At 44.8% G+C, this 22,963-nt stretch overlaps 1 protein-coding gene across 1 annotated transcript in view; it reads right to left on the bottom strand.

Moving 5' to 3' along the window:
• LOC107114712 (nudC domain-containing protein 1-like) overlaps window positions 1–22,963 on the bottom strand; it is a gene marked incomplete at its 5' end in the record, with an annotated part of 56,420 nt that overhangs the window by 23,069 nt on the left and 10,388 nt on the right. The window contains 2 exons of the mRNA XM_015416301.1: window positions 11,023–11,167; window positions 21,341–21,551. Coding sequence (XP_015271787.1) covers window positions 11,023–11,167; window positions 21,341–21,551 — 356 coding nt within the window. The remainder of the gene's footprint in view (window positions 1–11,022; window positions 11,168–21,340; window positions 21,552–22,963) is intronic.

The following is a 22,963-nucleotide window of genomic DNA, read 5'->3' as shown; positions in this document are numbered from 1 at the left end:
ATGAGTGGGGATTTAAACCGGGTCTCCCAGAGGCTAGTTCAACATCCTTGACTACTACAGCTCACTGACTCTCTATCATGGTATCCTACCCATTCAACTACTTGAACAGAAGAATAGCTGGGCTTGGGTGGATCAGTGGTCCATCTAGGCCTGCATTCTGTTTTACACTACAGCAAACCAGAGGTCCCTGGAAAGCCTATAAGCAGATCATTGGCATTCAGAGGGTTATTGCCACTGAATATGGAGCTTCCACTTAAGCAGAACGGCTGCGACACTTGATGGATGTCTCCTCCATGAGCCATCAGTCTAAGCACGGAGCCACAGAGCCATTGCCAGAGTTGGGATACTGACCAAACCTTTTCTGAATACTACAAAAATCAGTTATGGAGGAGGAAGATCAGTCTAAGCACGGAGCCACAGAGCCATTCAGCTGCCAGTCGGGATCCTGACCAAACCCTTTCTGAATACTAAAAAAATCAGTTATGGAGGAGGAAGGAAAAAATAGAGCAGAAACAGAGTTCATTAAGGAGTTAGTTAAACTCTGGAGCACACATGATACTAACTGGTCAAGGTAGTAAAAGCTATGGCTTGACAAAGCTGCTTCTACATGTGGTGGTGGTGGTGGTGGAAAGTGCTGTCCAGTCACATCCAACTTTTGGAGACCCCACAGAGTTTTCAAAACAAGAGACATTTAGAGGTGGTTTGCTACTGCCTGCCACTGCATAGCGACCCCTGGTGTCCCTTGGCGGTCTCCCACCCACAAGATTAAGTGATTTGCACACTAGAGTTCAATTACTGGAATATGCAAACAAGTAATGGATTTACAACACCTGTCAGAAAATAGGCCAGCAAACCACTGACAGGATGGTTATGTTGCTTAACACAACTGTAGAACCATTTGGGTCTATTTGTTCAGTATTAAGTGGGACTTAAATTTCTGTGTACCAGCATGATGTTCACTTAGAAGCAAGAGAGAAAAACACATTTAGCTTTTGCTCATGAACAGACTGCTGAATAGCCATTTTAGTCTCTGGCGTTCTTGACATCAATTGCCTGGCTTCCCTTGTCTGAGTACTCAAAGGGCCATGTGAACAGGACATGAATTTTACTTCAGTTTTCAACGCAGGAGTGCCAGAGAAAAAACAGGGCACCTGGACGGCTTCTGAAGCAATTCTTCCTTGCACACAAACGGAAATCCAATTCTTAAATGGAATAGACACCTGGCCTTAGAAGATCATCTTTCATGAGAGAGTGAACCAAAGGTGAATGCAGAATTTGGATTAAGCTATAAAGAAAAAGCACTCAGGAAAAAGGGAACAATACATTACCTTTTCTTTTTGCTTTAATAAACCACATAGGACACTGGAATACCTATGTCAGGATATTTATACAAGCTACCCCAGAACACAAGAAACAATCTTGCCCTGAATTTATTGTTTCTAACCTACAACAACCAGGCATTTCTTGCATTTAATTTTTTATGGTTTACCCAAGGAAGTTTTGTTTTAAAGATACTAAGCCACAGTTCGTTTGAAAAATGGTACTAGTCTGTGTAAACCAGAAAAAAGACTGTAGTCTCACTCTTGTTTCCTGGGCAACAGTTCGAAATGAACAATTAATAGAGCTTCCTAATGAAGACAGGCAATTTATTATTATTATTTTTAATATTAAAACAATGAAATATCAATTTACTTCATTTGCTAAGAAGCAATGCTGAACAGGAAATTTATGTGCCATGGCACTCTGACCTAGGTAGTGGGGTAAAGGTAAAAGGTAAAGGTCCCCTTGCTCGAAAGCCAGTCGAGTCCGACTCTAGGGTTGTGGTGCTCATCTCTGTTTCAAAGCCGAAGAGCCAGCGCTGTCCGAAGACGTTTCTGTGGTCATGTGGCCGGCATAACTAAACACCAAGGCGCATGGAACGCTGTTACCTTCCCACCGAAGTGGTACCTATTTATCTACTTGCAATTTCTTGCTTTCAAACTGCTAGGTTGGCAGGAGCTGGAACTAGAGACGGGAGCTCACCCCCGTCATGCGGCAACCCGGGTCTCGAACTGCTGAACTACCGACCTTCCACAGCCTGCAATTCAGCGTCTTAACCACTTGGCAAATCACCTCTGAAATGTCTCTTGCCTTGAAAACCCTAAGGGTTGCCATAAGTCAGCTGTGACTTGACAGCACTTTCCACCACCATACACCACGCTTGAAAGTGCATCATTGTCTGAACATCATGACTACTTTCCCTATTTTGGAATATATTTTTGAACACTCACTCACTCCAATGCCACAAGTCATAGTAAATGTTAACCATCATATGGATTGTTCAGAACTGGGATGAGGTAGTCTTTTAAACACACACATTTACAGTCTACCTTTCTCGCTGAGGTACAAAGCAGATGACAACATTAAAGAAAAGTGCAATAAAAATAGTATACAATAAACAATGCAATAACAAGACATAAAAATTACACCTCGATTCCCTTTTACAAAATTCCAGAACAAATCCATTTTATACATTCTGCGGGGTGAACAGAAGTGTGGAAATATGGAATATGGTTATTAGTTCACTACTGTACTGAAAGGTGAGATAATGCATCATGACACAAAGGGACACACAGTCTCCTGACCTGAGAAGACCACTGGCTAACGTGCTTGTCTCTTGACCAAATCAAACTACAGATTCAACCCTGGGCTGGGAAAACATAAGTTGGTGATGTATGAAGAAAGTTAGGAACCCTGCTGAATCTTCATGGGAATGGGTTGAAATATGAAATGCTCAAATGTGATGAATTCTAATTAGATTTCTGTTGAGAAATGGACTGATATTTGCTGTTTATTAATTTATATATATATATATGCTAACACACTACATAGATTGTGCGCACACATTTGCTCGTAGGCTCAAAGGTTAAGCTGTTTGAATCGCCTGTTGTGAGAGAGGTTTTCACATAGAAGGTACTGAACTGCATTTCATGCCAATGAGTTTGCAGACACACAAACACAGCTACTAAGCCTTATAGGAAGAAGAAGCACATCTCACCATTAAATTGTATAATATGCTTTTAAAATGTATATATATTGGTATTTTTGTATTGTTGTTTTATGTTGCAAGTATTATCTTGCCTTGTAAGCCGCCCTGAGCCCTATGGGGGAGGGCGGGGTATAAATTTGAATAATAAATAAATTAATAAATAAAATAAATTAGCAGGAAATACAGCTTAAAAAGGAGAATTCGCACCTGACCAGATGGCTTTCCATGAGTTAGAGTCTAGTATTTCAATATTAGCCCAACCCTTAAAGGTGCTGCCCCTCACTATACACACCAATAAGAAGTAGGGATGGGACGGACTAGATAGGTGGGATCTCAGTTTGGCTAGGTTGCTACCCACGCGAAGATTTCACTATAAAATGCGAAGACCATGCGTTAAGGTCTTTGCTAGCCACTACCCCCCCTCCTGCCTGTTTTAACTCCCCCTTCTGCCCAGCCTGCTAAAATCCTTTGTCTTCACCTGATCTCTTGGTGTGCACAGCCAAAGAGATCCATACTTTGCTGGCTGGTTCTAGCAAGTGTGATTTAGTTAATACCCCTAGGTATTACTTTCTTCCCCTATCTTACATTGCATCAGACAAGACTTCAGGAACAGGCAAGTATAAACCGATACCTACCTACCTCCAAGTAAATGAGAAACTCTCTTGATATCTTTCTGTAACTCTAAAGGAACCTGAATGTATGTGAATGTGAGACTGATTTTGTGTGTATGCGATTTCGGTATTGCTCAGTGAAAAGACAATTTGTTTTGGAAAAACACCAGTCTCGTCTCCATCGCTGGTACTCTCTAGGGCCGGCAGAACCTCCGTAAACTTTGGCAAGGACTCACGTTAAATTTAGTCAGCCATCTGCTGTAAATAAAGCGATTGGCGTAACATTTCTGAGCACCTAACATGCTCAAGAATGGGAATTCTCTTTCTCCCCATACCTTGGTATGATTTTAAGAACACAGGATTCTAAAGGTGTTCTCATCATCTATATATTTGTAGGTAAAAACAATCAACAGTGGAGGAAAAAAATTCAGATCATTGCTTACTTCATTTATACCCCACTTTCCCTCCCAATGGGTACCCAAAGCAGCTTCCATCATTCTCTTCTCCTCCATTTTATCCTCACAACAATCCGGTGAAGTCGGTTAAACAGAGCATGTATGAGAGGTCCAAAATCACCCAGTGAGCTTCCATGGCAAAGTGAGGATCCAAAACTGGGTTTTCCAGTTTCCAGTCTGACACTCTTAACCACTATACTGGATTTCATTAGGAAGCAGGTCTAATGAAAAAGCATTTGAGTAGTGCAGTAGCATTTTACAGTTGTTATTGGATTGGATCTGAAGAACCACAAATGGATCACAGTTTGTGGAATCGACCTGCAGAGCCCTGCTCCTCCTGAAAAGCTCTTACTGAGGGCAAGCTCAGATTCCCCACTCTCCCATGGAAGCTTGCTGGACTAGTCACATGCTCCCAACTCAACCTCCTCACAGGATGTGACGATTAAATGAAGGAGGGGAGAATGGTGTTGTAAGCCACTCTGAGTCCCCACCGGGGAGAAAACCACGGGTTTAATACTGAAATAATAATAAAGAATGACGTGAGCTACGGCATAGGGAACTGAGCCGGATGGGAAGAACCAAGAGATCCTACTCCCACCTCCCTTGCAAATGAGGCCTTGAGGTTTCTGCAACTACGTATGGGTGAGTGGGGGATTTCTGCCAATTCCCCCTTCTCATGGCAGCCGTATGTAACACGGTTCCTGAAGGCTTCATATCCTCAGGAGTGGCTTTTCCAGTGGGAACAGAGTGTAGAAGGAGAGTAGAATTGGCAAAGCTTTACCCCTAGAACATGGCTTCATTTGCAGTTCTTTTTTTATCAAACCATTGTGGCCAACTTAGTTTTCTGACAATTACAGCAATGTGACACACAAACTGAAATAACGGGAGAACGAACTTTTAAAGAGACGTCAGTAGGTGGACCTTAAAAGGGCTCTTTTTTGGAGACATTTCAATGTCACTCATTAATTAAATTTTAACGTTACTCTGGTACTAAAAATATCTGACTTTGACTGCTGTGAAATGCATTCTCATTAAGAGGATGATACCTTATGTGTCCTTAGGAAATCTGCAAAGTTTCTTGATCATCTAACATTCATAATTTTTAATTCTATGCTTAGCCTGCCAGTTAGTGTTGCAGATGAATACTGTCATAAATTCTGGATGAACTTGGGCCGGTTCAGAGATCTGGAACCAATGTTTGGGGAGGACTTTTGGGCCACTTCGGTCCAGCTGTTTGGGGCCAGCCATTTAAACCTAATCGCTGAGCGGTGCAGTTTTGCTCCCTGCTGCTTCAAGGGGGGGAAACTGAAGGTTTAAATGAAGCCCCTTCCCAGGTGATCCCCACCCCTTTGTCTTGGCTGCAGCAAGCCCTGACCAAGAGAAAGGGGGAAATGAAGCCCATTCCCGGGTGATCCCCGTCCCCTTTCTTCCACCTGCGGCAAGCCCTGGCAGGGAGAAAGGGGGAAAGGAAGTCCTTACCCTGGTGAGCCACAGATGGAAGAAAGGTGGAAGGGAAGTCCCAGAGTGATCCCTGCCCCCCCTCTCCAGTTGTGGCCAGGAGAAAGGGGGAAAGGAAGTCTTTTCCTAGGTGATCTCCCTCATTCTCCTGGTCCCGGTGATCTGCGGCCAGGAGAACGAGGGAACTGAACTTACCGGAGTGATTCAGTTTGTGTGGGGCCCGCTTGGCTCAGTTTGGGGTCGCTTTGTGGGCCACCCAGAACCCCAAACCGAACTACTTTTTTTAGGTTTGTGCCCATCCCTTACACAGGCGTAAACAATAATTCCCCTTGCTGTTCTCTGGAACTATAATTCTGCAGACTGAAGCCAAAGCCCAAAGATACAGCTGTCAAACCCTAAACTACTTTTAAGGGTATAATACTCCAAATTGATGAGGGACCACAAACTCCCATAACTATCACCCTTTAATAGTATTCATTGATGTTATCAATAAAAAAGCAAGAAAACCAAGGAGCACTTTATCTGCAGTGGGTAAACAGAGCCGACTGCCTGTTTGGTAATATTAGTAATTTCTTTTTAAGGGAAGATCTTCCAAACATCTAGTGAGTCTTTAGTGCAATATTTTGTTGCCTGAAATATAATGTACTATTAACCCTGGGAAGGGTCATGCTTGGTTTGTATTCAGTTATATGAGGTTGACTTCCCGTAAACTGAAGAAGCCAGTTTACAAGCAATATTAAAGCTGCTTCTAATTTTTTTTAAAATACACTTGTGAAAAATTATGCTTTAGGAACCACTTTTAAAGCTGAAGATATGTCTTCTGATGTAAAGCCTACCCTGATTGTCCAAAGTCAACCCCTCTTGAAGCATTTAACTTAAGACTGCTCCCCCCTCCAATTAAGAGAAGGAAGTAGATGACTAGCAGCCTTCATTCAAGTCTTGAACTGAATGAAATGAGGGAATACTTAACAAGTATCTGTGGAGGAGAGGTACATCAATGGCAAATAGCCAAGGTGACTATGGAGAATACCACTATACTGCTTGAACACCACTAATAGGAGGAAATATCAGGGAAAGCCCTCAGTCTCTATGGCTTGTATGCTTGCCCTCCTGGGCAGCTGGTTGGCTGCTGTGTGAAACAGGATGCTGGACCGGATGGACCACAGGTCTGATCAAGCAGGGCTCCTCTTACATTCTTATGTAGTTCAGTTCACTGGGGGTAATCTGAACATCTGTCATTTGAAAACCATCTGAAGAGGAGTAGGTTTTATACCCCACTTTACCCAAGGAAACAAGATCCACTACAGTTTAGGAGAGGAAATACGGCAAAAATCACCCCCCTTCTTTCTATTCGGTGGCAAATGAAGCAATTTCAGCATCACCATTTCCCAGCCCCCTGTAGCGTGGCTCATGAGGGTCCCCAGCATTGACAGAGGATTTCTTAAACAAGAACTAGGCTGCTGGGAGGGGAGATTTTGCCTCCTGGGCAGCTGGTTGGCTGCTGTGTGAAACAGGATGCTGGACCGGATGGACCACAGGTCTGATCAAGCAGGGCTCCTCTTATATTCTTATGTAGTTCAGTTCACTGGGGGTAATCTGAACATCTGTCATTTGAAAACCATCTGAAGAGGAGTAGGTTTTTATACCCCACTTTACCCCAGGAAACAAGATGCACTACAGTTTAGGAGAGGAAATATGGCAAAAATCACCCCCTTCTTTCTATTCGGTGGCAAATGAAGCAATTTCAGCATCACCATTTCCCAGCCCCCTGTAGCGTGGCTCATGAGGGTCCCCAGCACTGACAGAGGATTTCTGAAACAAGAACTAGGCTGCTGGGAGGGGAAATTTTGCCCCACCAACTCATTTTGCAAGCTTTTACGCTGGATTACATGACAAGCCAATGGCATATTCAAAATCTGGGGACAAATAGTTCTAATAAAATAATAATTATAAGCAGCATTTTAAGACTCCTGATCATTTTAAGTAGCGGGAGCAGGCCTTTCTCGGCAGTGGCACTTCTATGAAACATCTCCTTTATGAAACTGATGAGGACCGTTCTCCACTGGCGTTTATATTTCGACAAGCTTTAGAAAAGGAACAATATGAAGAAGAAGAAGAAGAAGAAGAAGAAGAAGAAGAAGAAGAAGAAGAAGAGATTGGATTTATACCCCGCCCTTCACTACCCAAGGGAGTCTCAGAGCGGCTTACAAACTCCTTTCCCTTCCCCTCCCCACAACAGACACCCTGTGAGGTGGGTGGGGCTGAGAGAACTCTGACACAAACTGCTCTTTCAGGAACAGCTGTGCCAGAGCTTGTGACTGACCCAAGGTCACATCAGCAGGTGCAAGTGGAGGAGTGGGGAATCAAACCCGGTTCTCCCAGATTAGAGTCCGCACACTTAACCACTACACCAAACTGGGCTTCTTCCACTTAATTTTAATTGTAACACCTTTTTATTTTGCTTTGCTTTCATTGCCGCTGGCTGTCCCATCAGGTTGAAAAGATGTTAATTGAGAAAACGAAGTAGGTCTCAGTAGATGAGATACTAGAGGAGTTTTTACTGCAGTGCACGGACCACATCTTGTAACTTGCTGTGCAAGTATCTCAAGCCAGGGAAACTGTGCCTCAAACTTCTCTAGTGTGATTAATAAGTGTTATTAATCCTAAAATACTGTGAACTCCAAAAAAGACTTCTCTTAATGGTTTTTAAAAATTACTCCTTTCTCTCCATGCTGAAATAATGAGTTTTTGCAGTGCGCCTACTTGATTTTGTGAATGAAGAAACTTCTCCATAGCTTTTTCCGGTCAAGGTCGCTGTGACCGGGTGACTTCAGAGGCTCTTTGGTCAGTGAGACTCACCTTGTGCTGATGGCACCTGTCATTCAGAGCCAAGTGGAACATGACAAAATGGGAAGGATACAAAAAAAATCCTTTTCCTTGGGAGAAGCTCCTTCTGGAGCACAAGGGGGTTCTCACATGGGATAGGAAGGAACTAGATGAACCCACAGTAAGCAGGACAGGATGAAAGATATTAGAAGCAACTTTTGTAGGTGCAATACTATAGTCTTTTGAATGATATGGAACATGAAAATTTGCCAGTTATGAAGAATCCAGAGCCGCTCAAACGTTTGTACAACTTTGTACCATAAAAAGAAGCCTTGCAGTGCCTTCCCCGACCACATTACAAAGAAATTGCCTGCAATATGGGATGCTTCTTCAAACAAACAAAAGAAAAAGGTTACTTAAGAACACTCAATGCAGAATGGTTGTTTCTAATCACTTGTCATTATGTGCTGGCACTGAACTTTAAAGCCATACACAGTCTGAGGACAGCATACATTAAGGGCTGCCTGCTCCGATATGAAGCTACCCAATCACTCTGGCCATCTCTGGACAGCCTGCTTCAGGTTGCTGTGCCATCTGTGGCTACATGGGTGGCAACCCGAAAAAAGGCTCTCTCAGTTATAGTGCCAAAACTCTGGAACTCCTTCCCCAGGGAGATTCATCTCTCTTCCTTGATGGTGTAGAGCCAGTTTGGTGTAGTGGTTAAGTGTGCGGACTCTAATCTGGGAGAACCGGGTTTGATTCTCCACTCCTCCACTTGCACCTGCTGATGTGACCTTCGGTCAGTCACAAGCTCTGGCACAGCTGTCCTTGAAAAAGAGCAGTTTGTGTCAGAGCTCTCTCAGCCCCACCCACCTCACAGGGTGTCTGTTGTGGGGAGGGGAAGGGAAAGGAGTTTGTAAGCCGCTCTGAGACTCCTTCGGGTAGTGAAGGGCGGGGTATAAATCCAATCTCTTCTTCTTCTTCTTCTTATCTTCCATCAGTAGGTGAACACTTTTTGTTTCATTTAGCGTTCCTTCACTCTTTTTTCTAAGTATTTTGTTTGTGCGTGCGTGTGTGCCTAGAAGTCATAGTTGACTTCTGGCGACCCCTAGTGGGGCTTGGAGGTTTTCAGAGAGGTGGCTTGCTATTGCCTGCCTCTGCGTCCTTGGCCCTGATATTCCTCTCCCATCCAAGTACTTGCCAGGGGTCAGCCCTGCTTAGCTTCCGAGATCAGACAAGATTGGGCTTGCCTGGGCTATCCAGGTCCGGGCCCTCAATAACTCTTATTAGTCCTCCTTCCTGTTGTGTGTCTATATCTGTTCTGTTTGTTTTAAGTATTTAATATACATTTGTATTTTAAATGCTGTCTTTAACATTTTAATGTCTGACATGCTTCAATGTTTGCTGCCTTGAAAACCCTGAGTTGAAAGAAAAGGTGGCGTAGAACAATAACAATAATAATAATAATAATAATAATATACTTTATTGTCATTGCACATAGTACAACGAAATTAAAGATGCAATCATTTTGGTGAACCATACTCATATACACTCACACAACCATCCCATAACTCCCCTTAAGGTTCACATTGCAACTTAAACCACCATGTTTTCAACAAATGATCTAGCCCATTATGAACAGAAGGCAGGGAATCGTGAACTACTGGAAATTTTGGCAACAAGAAGAAGAAGAGTTGGTTTTTATACCCTGCTCTTCACTACCCAAAGGAGTCTCAGAGCGGCTTACAATCGCCTTCCCTTCCTCTCCCCATAACAGACACCCTGTGAGGTAGGTGGGGCTGAGAGACCTCTGAGAGAACTCTGACTGACCCAAGGTCACCCAGCCGGCTGCATGCGGAGGAGTGGGAAATCAAACCCGGTTCTCCCAGATTGGAGTCCGCCACTTTACACCACACTGAGTTTGTATATGACCTGCCTTATTCTGTTAAATGTGCATTTTTAAAATTGTCTTAGTCTATTAGGCATTACAGGCAGTGTTCTCTCTAAGCTGAGTTAGTGTGAGCTAGCTCAGTTTTTTAGCCTCCGGCTCACACATTTTTGTCTTAGCTCAGGAAGGATGGCTCCAGAGCAAACTCATTTATGCAGTAGCCAAATTGTTTGCTCACAACTTTAATGCCAGTAGCTCACAAAGTAGGATTTTTGCTCACAAGACTCCACAGCTTAGAGGGGGGGCACTGATTACAAGGTGAAATGGCATTCCATGTTCATTTTTTATCTAGTTATGCTGAATCATTCATGGGATGGGGGGGAAGAGAAGACATTTTTATCTTGCCACATCCAATTGTTTCTTGTGTTTTACCCAACACTGGGGGGAAACCAATTCTGGCAGCTGCGTAGCCCAAGCTAGCCCAATCTCATCAGATCTGGGAAGCTAAGCAGCGCTGGCCCTGGTTAGTATTCGGATGGGAGACCATCAAGGAAGTCCAGGGTCGCTATGCGGAGACAGGAAATGGCAAACCACCTCTGAATCCCTCTTACCTTGAAAACCCCATAGGGCTATCATAAGTCGGCTATGACTTGATGGCAACCCCCCCCCCCCAAAAAAAACATATTACCAGGCTGTAATGCAATAAATGTAACTATATCTTAAAGGTCAAGAGTTTTATTTTATTATTCACTTTACCATTTCATCAGAGGTGAGGTGCATCAGATGCTTGGCTATCGCTTCACTCTGGGCAGGGTCCATGATTAATTCCCCCTGTGAATCACCGACAATCAGCTCTGGCCACACACATCCTTCGTCCTTCTTCATCAAGGAAATCTCCAAACTGGAAGAGAAAAAATACTGATAGCTGAAAGAGAGAAGGCACATTTGCAAAGTACCCCCCCCCCTCCTGCATTTACAGAGACAGGGTGGTTTTCATATGCAGATTGTGGAAAACCGAAGTAATACGATTTAAGCAGACACTCAGCTATTGCCTGGACTGTTTATATTCCCACACATGGGTCGAATTTATCATCACCTGCGGTATTTGGCATTCTGATCATTTCAGCATTCAGGTATCTCTTTAAAGCAATTATTTTATCCTTATGACTAGAGGTAACCTTGAAAACAAGATCGAAGCAAAGCAAAATGTTAAGGTTGGTTCAAGATTCAGGTCCCGACTCCTGCAAGATGGGTTCTAGGAGTGCACAGGAACCAGGAGAACCCAAGCTCCGGTGACACTGGTACTGGCACCTCCCAAAGGTGGCTGTGGCCATGGCTGCAGTCTGCAAAGGGGAAACTTAAGAGCTGCCCAGGCTGCATGTCCAGCATCCAACCCACCCCTCCGTGGGGACCATGGTCTGGGCCTTCCATGCAATTCAGACTGGATCATGAAAACTTTGGCGGCCATAAATAACTGCAACACTGCTACCATTAAAGCCAATAGGAAGCAGGCAGGAATCTCCAGTAGTCTCAGCGTGAGACTAGAAGAACAAAATTATGCAAAAGTTATACCCATAGAGGACCTAAATAGCTATGGGTTGGATCATATGAAGATGTTGTTCTAATGACGGACCCTCCCTCCAGCGCAAGTAATCTGGTTCTGGCAGAAGACGTGTTATCCATCAGAAAAAAGACTCTGTTATTAACTGAACACTCTAACAGGATGCAGTCTAACACAGCATCTTACAGTCTAACACAGCATCTTACAATCTCCTTCCCTTCCCCTCCCCAGAACAGGCACCCTGTGAGGTAGGTGGGGCTGACAGAGAGAATTGCGCTTGAGAGAACAGCTCTGAGAGAACTGTGACTGACCCAAAGGTCCCCCAGCTGGCTGCATGTGGAGGAATGAGGAATCAAACCTGATTCTCCAGGTTAGAGTCCACAGCTCTCTTAAAAACTATACCAAACTGGCTCTCACAAGTCAAGGATGCAAGATCCTCTTGTGTGAGCTCCATTCATTCCTACTGCTTTACGATCCAACCCTTACTTTCTAATATTTCCACAGGATTTTGTTACAAGTTTATTATTATGCAGTTTTTCTAGGTAAATTCATCCTCCACTTCTTTCCTTCCAGTAAACAATCACTGATTTCTGAAGATAAACTCTCCCAGAAAAGACATGTTTGTGGATGGAAGTGCAACTTCTTTGTTCTCAAAGAACACTGGAAAGAAAAGTTCTTTCTCAGTAGAATTCAACCAAGACTATGAGTAGCTAAATGTATAATTTTCCACTTAAGGAGAATCCCTCTCTCATTATACTCAAGACTCTTAAGGATGAATTTTTCTAACACAACTCACAGCAAAAATAACTTGTTTAGCATAAGAGGATAATATGTCATTTTGGCACTTTATCGCAACCTAATCATTATTGTGCCACTTTGCTTTATAGATGAATTTATCTGTTAGAGAAGTCACTCATTTTTCTTTCCCCTAAACTGTCATTAAAGTCACCCAATTATTGGGGGAGGGCACCCTGGGGGAAGAGGAGAAGAACTGCCTTTGTAAATACTGTATCAGGCAATGGAGAAAGCATCATGAATATAACGAAAACCACTCCCTACTTTTCGTGGGAAGCGCCATCAAGAAAAACGGTTATGAATTTAAAGCAACGTAATTAGTAACCACTTGAATATTTCAAAGCAATTCCAAATCATTTATAACAAGCTGAACATGTTTTAAGCCACGTCCACGGATATCTAGTGATTCTAAAAGGATCCGACTACGTGCCATCAAAAAGGAAAGCCCATCTTTCCAGTATCTCATTCCAACTTGGCCGTGGATGCTTACTGCCACCAAGTCTCAAACCCTGCACTTTGTTCTGGTTCTCCATTGTCTAATGGACGGTTCCAATCCCTTGTGTTTAACAGAGGCCCAGTCTCTAACCATGTCTTCATATCCTGGCTCATTCCTCCCTCTATTGCTTGTTATTGTTCTTTGGATGCTTTACTCAATATAAGAACAGAAGTGCAGCCCAGCTAGATCGGGTCTACTGGTCCAGATAGTCCAACATCCCATTTCCAGCAGTAACAGCCAGATGACTCCAGGTTGGTAGATCGGGTCTACTGGTCCAGATAGTCCAGCATCCCATTTCCAGCAGTACATTCCATTGGACCACCTCCTATATGAACCTGTCCCTCTATTCCAGTCACCTTCAAAGGCCATGCTTCAGGTGTCCACGCCAACTGAAGTGAGATGGCTGGTAACCTGAGAAAGGGCCTTTTCGATAATGGTGCCGAAAATTCAGAATCCCTCCCCCTTGGGAGATCTATCTCTCCTCCTCTACTATTGTCTTCTACCAGCAGATGAAGACTTTTTAGTTTTGTTTGGTGTACCTCCAGGGACTCTTCCTGGCCCTCCTCCCTGGTTGTGTTACGTGTATTTGTTACGTGCACATGTCGTTATTAATGCTTAGCCACAGATCCCCTTGGTAGCCCTGAATAACTTACTGCTTCTCAGCACTGTAGGTAGTCAGTGCTGAAAGCAGAATGATGGACTAGATGTTGGGCTCTGGTCTGTATAAGCAGGGATCCTCTTACATTCTCACTATTAAAAGAGCAGCAAAGATGTTGGCATGTAGTGAAGAGGAGGGCAAGACTGGCATGGCCCTCCACGACTCCACTGAGGCAGACTTTTCAGATGATGATTTGACATGTAGGTCCCTTTGAACACTCCAGAGGCAGACTCCGTGATCCTTCCTGGCAATCAGGTCTGGACTGTGTCCCCTGAAAGCCAGCAGACCAGGAACCACCTGAGGAGGCCTGAAGTCCATCAATACCTCCTGATGACCTGGTGCTGTTGCAGGGGCCCTGTTAGGGTCCTGCACACACAGAGTCTTCTTGTGAACATAAGGACCAGAAATGAAGGAGGACAGGGATGGAAGGAGGCGAAGGATGGAACCTGGATGAAACTACAACAAGCAGCTTCCATAAGGCATGCTCCCGTTGCCTTGATCCTGCCCTGCCTGCTCACCGATGTACACTGCCTCCTGCCTTGACTCAGACCTCCTTTGTATCTGCCCCTGATTCCTGCCTACCCACCTTCGGGCTGCCCCTGATTCCTGTTTCTTCTGCTTGCCTTGACTCCTGCTGCCTGGCCTTCAGAAGCACAGCAGGACTACAGAAGAAAAAGAAGAAGAGATTGGATTTATACCCCGCCCTTCACTCGGAGTCTCAGAGCGGCTTACAAACTCCTTTCCCTTCCCCTCCCCACAACAAGACACCCTGTGAGGTGGGTGGGGCTGAGAGAACTCTGACACAAACGGCTCTTTTTCAAGAATAGCTGTGCCAGAGCTTGTGACTGACCCAAGGTCACATCAGCAGGTGCAAGTGGAGGAGTGGGGAATCAAACCCGGTTCTCCCAGATTAGAGTCCGCACACTTAACCACTACACCAAACTGGCTCTCAAAAACAAATGTAAACCTCCTTGCCTGCAATTCCTTGGGCTAAAACTCTTCTTCCCTGCACATATGGACTCCCATTTCAAATTATACTGCTTCTAACACTGCTGGTTTTTTGTTTCTTTGAGAGGGGAAAAAAGGTAAAAGTTCTCCAAGCAACACATTCAAGGCTGCTAAAAACAGTGTCTCTTTCGGGAGAGAGATAAAGGGTGGGATCCAACCTTTTTTTTTGGGGGGGGAGCTCAATCTCACCCAGTTTCTCTCCTTATGACACCCCTTATCCCACTTGCCTTTTGGCCATGCAGGCCCCAAGATCCCCAGCATACTTCCCCCCCTTTCTTTTTTTGCTGATCAAAGGGGACCCCCCCCCTTCCCTTCCCTTTTTCAGCAATAGAAAAGCTGGCCGGATCCAAACCCTGGATACCCCCACCACCACCGTGCTGCCATTTCCCCCTCATTATTTGGATTAGTTCTGAAGATTTTCTCTGAAGCAACAGTATAATCCTCTAAATTCTCCTGAAAAGGATGTAAATCCCCTTTACTTTTCCATCTGCAGTTGACTTCCAAGTGTAAGCGGTGTTGCCTTGGTTAAAACAGAAACCCGACACTGCCGCAGCTTAATGAAAAACATTGTTTTGCGCCTATCCTCATTAAATAGTTCAACACACATTAGCGTCCACCTGATGCTGTCTTACATCGGCAACCGCATGGATCTGTACCCCAGCATACCATGTGACAACTGCTGCTCTCACCCTGAGTAGTCAAGTCCACCTCTTGCTCTCACACTGGAGTTGCAGAGGAGGGGGGGAAATGTGCCTTGATAATATCTACTGATATCCCAAGGAGGACATCTGAAATAAAAAGTACTGAGTGGGAGCTGGATTAAATTTTCTGCAGAGGAAAGGCACTTCTGTCAGCGGAACAGCACTTTCCTCCCCCCCCGGTGCAAACCACTGATCCCCCCGAAATGCAGTTCCTGGGGAGGGGGGGGGGGCAGGAATGGCATGAAGGTCAAATTTATTTATTTAGACCATTTCTACACCACCTCTTCTGAGTTTTGCTTGAGGCAACCTAGAATTAAAAAATGAGAAGCCATTAAAAATAAGCTGTTCACCATAAACAGCATTAAAAATGGATGAGGGTGAACAAACAGAAAGTTAATCACGACAAGACAGACATTCTCTGCATTAGCAGAAAGGCAGACCAAGTATTTCAGATCTCTCCTATCTTGGGTGGGACCATACTCCCTTTTAAAAAGTCAGGTTCGTAGCTTGGGAGTGCCACCTGACACGGTGGTCACCTTAGAAAATTAGGTGGCTGTGGTAGTCCGGAGTGCTTTCGCCCAGCTTTGTCTGGTGTGGAAGCTATGTCCATTTCTGGGTCAGTTAGATCTAGCCACAGCGATCCATGTCTTAGTTACATTCAGACTGGATCACTGCAATGTGCTCTACCTGTCGCTACCCTTGAAGAGACCTTGGCGGCTGCAGCTAATGCGGAACATTGCAGCTGGACTGCTGGTTGGGCCCAGCTACTGGGAGCATACATCCTTAATACTGCAGCAATTACGCTGGCTATTGATCCACTCCTGAACTCAATTCAAGGTGTTAGTTTTGATCTTTAAAGCCCTACATGGCTTGGAACCATGGTTTCTGAAGGACAGTCTCCTCCCATACATTCTTGCCTGGGAATTAAGATCACAGGGAGATGCCCTCCTGACCGTCCCACAAATTAAAGATGCTTGTTTGGTGGGTTCATGAGACAGGGCCTTTTCCAGGGCAGCCCCACGATTATGGAACAACCTCCCCAAGGAGGTATGCCTGGCCCCTCAATGTCAATCTGCAGCAGAAAGTCGAAGAGTTTTATTTAGGACTGCATTTGATTGATTTAGATATTATTACTGGCATCCTAAACGAAGTTTTAAAGTGTGATTTTGTATGGGTCTTATAATTACTGTTTTTATTGTTTTTTATGATGTTTTATTTATACTGTAAGCTGCCTTGAGTTCTGCAAAGGAGAAAGACGGCTGATAAAGGTCCTAAATATATAAAAGACAACAGCCTTTGACCAGAAGTCCATTTTAAAAAGCTGGTGAGATAAAACTCCTACTTAAAAACCAGGGCAAAAAGAAGTGTTTCAGCCTGGTGCCTAAAAGACTGTAAAATGGGCACAAGGAGAGGGTGTTTGAAGGCAAGGTGCCACCACAGAAAATGCCCTGTTGGTTGGAGGTCTGCAGTAGGATTTGGAGGAAATTTATTACACCTCCCCTTCTGCTAGTGGCAAATTTAGTCTGGATCCAACTGTATACAAAACAGTCTGAGGGAGAGAGCTTCAGAGAGCAGCCATGTTGCTCTGCAGTTGAACAGCTAGATCACTTAAAAAACCAACAAGATTTTTGGGGTATAAGCTTTCAAAAGTCAAGATTTCTTTGTCAGTCTGAGGGAGAATTTGCATGAAGTGAATGCTTGTATACTACCATCAACCGGTCTATTTTCCTGAGAGCAATTCAAGGTACAGAACAGACCTCCTCACAAAAAGGTGGACTGTATAAGAAGGTCGGCAGCAAGACTGTCGAAGTGCCAATGTTTTATCACAGTTCTCATAGTTCCAATTTTATATCACAGTTCCCATAGTTTACCCACAAAACATAAGTTGTTAAAAAAACAAAAACACACTGTGTGAAATATTTATATTAAATCTTCTCTTAAATAACATGAGTATAAAAAACAAAATTAACCCCCCCCCTAAAGTATAGTGTACTGTTTTAATAAATGATAACAAAGTCCTAAACAACGCCACCAGGAGCAGCTGCCCTTTGGTCTCTTTAAAATCTGTCACTAGGCTCTGTAGGCTCATTGTCAATTTTTCCCATTGCTGCTAGACAAAGCCATACCCATCAATCTAAACAAAGCCATACCCATCAATCTTCATTAAATACCAACTTCCCTGCTATTTCCACACCTCTCCACCTCAGTTCGTGTCTCTTGCATGCACATGATTAGTTCTTCACTTGGGAGGACGGTATTTTATAGAATGCCTGCAAAACTGTTGGAACTCTCTGTTTGGCAGTAGGAATAGTGATATAAATGGGCAGGGGGAGAACCGGAAGGACCACCCTCTACCCCCAATCAAGATCATCACTGCAAGCACTGCTAACGGTGTGCCCCTGGCCACAGAAGTGTGGCCAGCAGTGAGCTGAGACAGGGCCTGCTCACTGGTGGCCCTTCAGTTATGGGGGGGGGGCTATTCCTTACAGCTTGCCTAGCACCTATCTTATTGCCAGGTGAAAATACTGCTCGCCCCCTCTAGGTTTTTACATTTTTATAGCTGCTTTTGGTATTTTAATTCCCCCCTTCTGACTTGCCCTTAGCCTGTAACCTTTTATTCTGCTGATTATGGATTGTTTTATTGCAAAGAATTTCAAGGCTGGAATGGTTTTAAACCAGCTGCATTACTTTGTGTTGTTTTTGTGGGTCACTGCCTTGGGTAAGGTTCTCTGGAGAGGCAGGGCAGAAACACCCCAAATAAATAAATAAATACGGCTTGATCTTCAGAAAGCAAAACCCTTTTACAGAATACTGACACAGCCCCAGTTAATTAAAGGAGAAAGCTCTGCAAGGAATGCTGCTTCTCATCATATGCAGGTGCCTCTCAGGTTATTTGGCTTCGAAAGCAAACCACATAGGGAAGACACAGCTCCATCGCCTAAGACCTGCTGCTAGCTTTGACAGTACATAGATCTCTTTCTCTGTCACTCACATTCACTATTCTCTTTCTACGATTAGTACACAGAGCAGATGAGAGAAGCTGGTTGCCAGCAGGTAACGTAAGGAACTCCAATACCAACGATCTGCCTGGAAGACAGATTTACTGGCAGGAGAGAGACAAAACCCCAAATTTCAGAACAGCAGGCCACAACACTGAATAGTTTGGCAGCACACGCTCCGAGCAGCTACACGGTGAGGCTGCGTCTTTGGCGCTCCTCCTGAGCAGCTGCACAAGTCTGCATAAAGGCACCAAGAGTCAACAAAACAAGATAATAGCGAGTGTAGAACAGAACCGAGTCCCAATTAGGTGAAGAAGAAGGGGATTGATTTGTGACCGATCCCCGATAAGGAACTCACACAGTGGGAACGCTGGCAGAATCCCACTTTTCATTTCCACTTAATGCATGTCTCTCTCTGTCTCCAAGCAAAAAGTCAACATTAAGTTCGGGTAAATGTCACTATTTGCCCCCCCCCACACATCGCTCTGGGAAGGCATTTTGCAGAGAAAGCAGGAGAAACAATTTCACACAGTGGGAATCCACTCCACCATACATTTATCAAAAGCAGCAATCGGTGGGTTAATAGCTGAGAGGAGGCGTTTCTCCAATAGCAGAGTATGTGCAGCACATTTTTTTAAAGTCAGTATTGGATTCTGAAACAGAGACTGCTGGATGCTCATTCCATTGACACAGAGACTGGATATGGATAAAGACCACTTATCTCAGTGTGGCTGCATGAAAAAAGCTCTCCTTTGGCAGCTGGAAGTACACTGAGGGGGCTGGCTGATGTCAAAGGAGGAGGAGTTGGTTTTTATACTCCTCTTTTCTCTATCCTAAGGAGTCACAAGGCAGCTTACTATCATCTTCTCTTCCTCTCCCTACAACAGGCACCTTGAAGTGGGGCTGAGAGAGTTCTGAGAGAACCGTGACTGGCCCAAGGTCACCCAGCAGGCTGCATGTGGAGGAGTGGGGAATCGAACCTTGTTCTCCAGACTAGAGTTAGCCGCTCTTAACCACTACACCATACTGGCTGTGTAGTTTCAGCTATGCAGTGAACCAAGTATTCCCACACTCTTATGGAAGCTCCGATCAGGAAAACAGGAACAGGGCCATGGGCTTCTGAATTTCCTGAGGGGAGGGGGTAGCACGGGGCTCAACCTGGTCTAGGCCCATACTCAGTTATCTATATGAAATTATTTCAATATGAAATTATTTATGTTTACAAAAATCATATGCCAACAACAATGAATCATGTGGTTTAAAATATAATTTGTTCACTCATAATATTCTGAATCCCTAAGAAAGTAGACTCTGTAAGAGGCGAGGAAAGTTGTCATGAGTTTGGTGCAGTGGCTACGAGCATGGACTCTAATCTGGGAGGACCGGGTTTGATTCCCCACTCCTCCACATGCAGCTGCTGGTGTGACCTTGGGTCAGTCACAAGTACTCTCAGAGCTGTTCTCTCACGAGCAGTGCTCAAAAGAGCTCTCTCAGCCCCACCTACCTCACGGGGTATCTGTTGTGGGGAGGGGAAGGGAAAGGAGATTGTAAGCCACTCTGAGACTCCTTCAGGTAGTGAAGGGTGGGGTATAAATCCAATCTTCTTCTCCTTCACCAAGACAATTTGAGTACATATTTCATTTGGGTATGAAAGGAAATATTCTCCCACATTCTCTTTTCCTTACAACTTAGACTGAATGTGTGACTGGCTCAAGGTCACCTAGTGTGCTTCGCGGCTAAGTGGGGATTTGAACTCTAGTCTCCCCAGTCTTAGACCAACTGACTAACAACGACACCACTCACATACTGGATAATCAGTACACTACCTGGTGTGTGTGTGTGTGGGGGGGGCATTGCCCCTGCTGGGAAATCCCAGGGGGCCAGACAGTGGTTTACGCCCCTGAACAGGAGGGGTGATAGATAATGGAGACAACCAAGCTCTTTCCATGCAGCTAAAAATGACACACCAGGTGCTTTAAAACACAGGATTGATGCAGCAGATGCCTACCTGGACCCACTCAGAGGTATAAAAATAGCAGTGGAGTTCGAAGGCAAGGACATGCCAGCCCGCCGAAACCACTGCAAATGGAAGAGCCGGCCAAATTTTAGAACAATTTCAGCTAGCGAAATGAGGAGTTTGAGAGCTCCCTTTTTTGCTAGAGCCGCAAGATCCCATTTGCAACTCTCCTAATTTCCTCTTATTGCTTAATAAAAGCACTGCCCATCTAAGATTCTCCAAGAACGAGCATAAAAGACCCTGGACACAAGTTTAACACGAAGAGTTCACAAAGTGTCTCATATATGCTGATGCCTGTCGAGTACGCAGACTGTGAAACCATGACAACTGTTGATTTCCACAAAATAGGTGCCATAAAATGCACCAGGGAGCGTCAGGAGGAACAGGAACTGGTGTTCTGTTGGAGGAAGCCCATCTGGTCTACATGCCAAATGGAGGGTGGGGGGTATGGCAAGCTTGAGGATGACAGAAGCAACCAGAGGGGAGGTGGGAGAAGAAGCTGCAGCAGGCCTGGTGGCAGAAGCCGGGAGGTGTGCCTGACCTTCAGTTAGGGCTGCCAGGTCCTTCCTGGCCACTGGCAGGGGAGGGGACAGGTAGGATTGCCAGACCCAAGTTGGGAAACTCCTGGAGGTTTGGTGATGGAGCCTGAGGAGGATCAGTAGGGTACAATGCCATAGAATCCACCCTCCAAAGCATCCCTTTTCTCCAGGGAAACTGAACTCTGCGGTCTGGAGATGAGGTGCAATTCTAGGGGATCCCCAGGTCCCACCTGGAGGCTGGCACCCCTATCCGCTACAAAGGACAACATCAATCAGACTACACAGTATTGCAATAAATACCTGTTGTTTTCTTTGATTGTCCACGTTGAGCTTTCATGGTCAATCGAGGAATAGAGGGTTCCTTCCAACACGGGCAGGAGTGGATCTTTCAGTGCTACACTCATACTATCTGGAGAAAAGCAAACTTGTATGTCCTCCTTCGTGAATTCTTCTGGTAGGCGAAAAGTGACTGTCAAATCATCTCCACTTTGTTGCCAGTGGTAGAGGGGCTCTGCAAACAGAAACATGGAAGAGAATACATAACTGGCGACAGCCATGAGAAGATTTGGATGAGGAGGATCGGTGAGAAAACATCCAGAAAGCCAACTCTGTTTTCACTGAGAAGTTTTAACTGTGCCAGCCAGAAAATATTGTAGATACTTTCCACACGAGGGGTGAGGCAAAACAGCACTTGCGTATGTACTTTGGGCCCTTCTCATCCACAAATGTTGAGACTTCATTCATTTATACCACGCTTTTCATTCATACGGAGTCCCAAAGTTGGTCGCAATTAACATCTATCCATTGGGAATTCCATTTTTATCCTTTCATAAATTAAATTCAAGAAATGCTGCTCCATCTGTTGGGGCCTGGCAGAAAACGGAGACAGACAGCTGATACAGGGGATGGGTGAAGGAAGTATCCTAGATCTTAAACTCTCCTCTCTCATGGCCCTCTGCTCGGAGCTTCAGTAGCTGGAACCTGTGATGCCCCTGCTCAGTAAGGGCCTCTTGCAAGCACAAACCAACCAAAATAACCTGGGCAGCACGGATTATTTTCCTAAGAAGCAACACAGCAGCTATGACTATACCTGGGTTCTAACATCACCAAGTGTTAACTCACTTTCTTAAGCCTATTGGAGTTTTGAGCATTTCTGATTGGACCTAAGAAGATCCACCAGCAAAGGAAATATTCTCCATCTTGATGAGTTGCACATATCATATCACAGGAAACTCTGTAACCACTTACTTACTCCAGTGGGGACCATCTTAGTGTAAGGTCCATTCTGTGTATGGTCACTTTTCTGTAGGTTATTGTTACATTAATGGAGAGCTCAATTTGACTTATAACACTGAGGAAGGCCAGGAGCTGAAACGCATGTGGTATATGGAGGACAATATGTACTTTAAAACCTGTATTTAGGTAAATGGGACATTCGTCTTTATATTGGGTTAGGTACTTGCATGCTGAAACACAGGATGCTTTTAATGATATTTTAGCACTTCTGGTTGTGTTATTAAATTATATACTGATGTTTTCTACATCTGGACCAGACCCTGAGCTAGCTGGGGTCGAGGGGTGTGTGATGTGCCCAGCCCCCTCCACGAGGATGCCAGACCCCCCCACACAGGATGCTTTTAATGATATTTTAGCACTTCTGGTTGTGTTATTAAATTATATACTGATGTTTTCTACATCTGGACCAGACCCTGAGCTAGCTGGGGTCGAGGGGTGTGTGATGTGCCCAGCCCCCTCCACGAGGATGCCAGACCCCCCCTCCCCTGGTGTGGGCAGGCCTCGGCTTTCCTGTGCCTGCAGCCAAGCATTCTGAAGCTGTGGCTGAGGAGGAGGGGGAGGGAGGGGGAGGGAGGGAGGGAGGGAGGGAGACGGGTGGCCTCGCCAGATCTTCCTGCTTCTGCAGCT

The sequence above is a fragment of the Gekko japonicus genome, unplaced genomic scaffold, assembly GCF_001447785.1.
Source record: "Gekko japonicus isolate JY-2015 unplaced genomic scaffold, Gekko_japonicus_V1.1 scaffold2696, whole genome shotgun sequence".
NCBI classification, from domain to species: domain Eukaryota; kingdom Metazoa; phylum Chordata; class Lepidosauria; order Squamata; family Gekkonidae; genus Gekko; species Gekko japonicus.
This window is presented reverse-complemented; position numbering and strand designations above follow the sequence as displayed.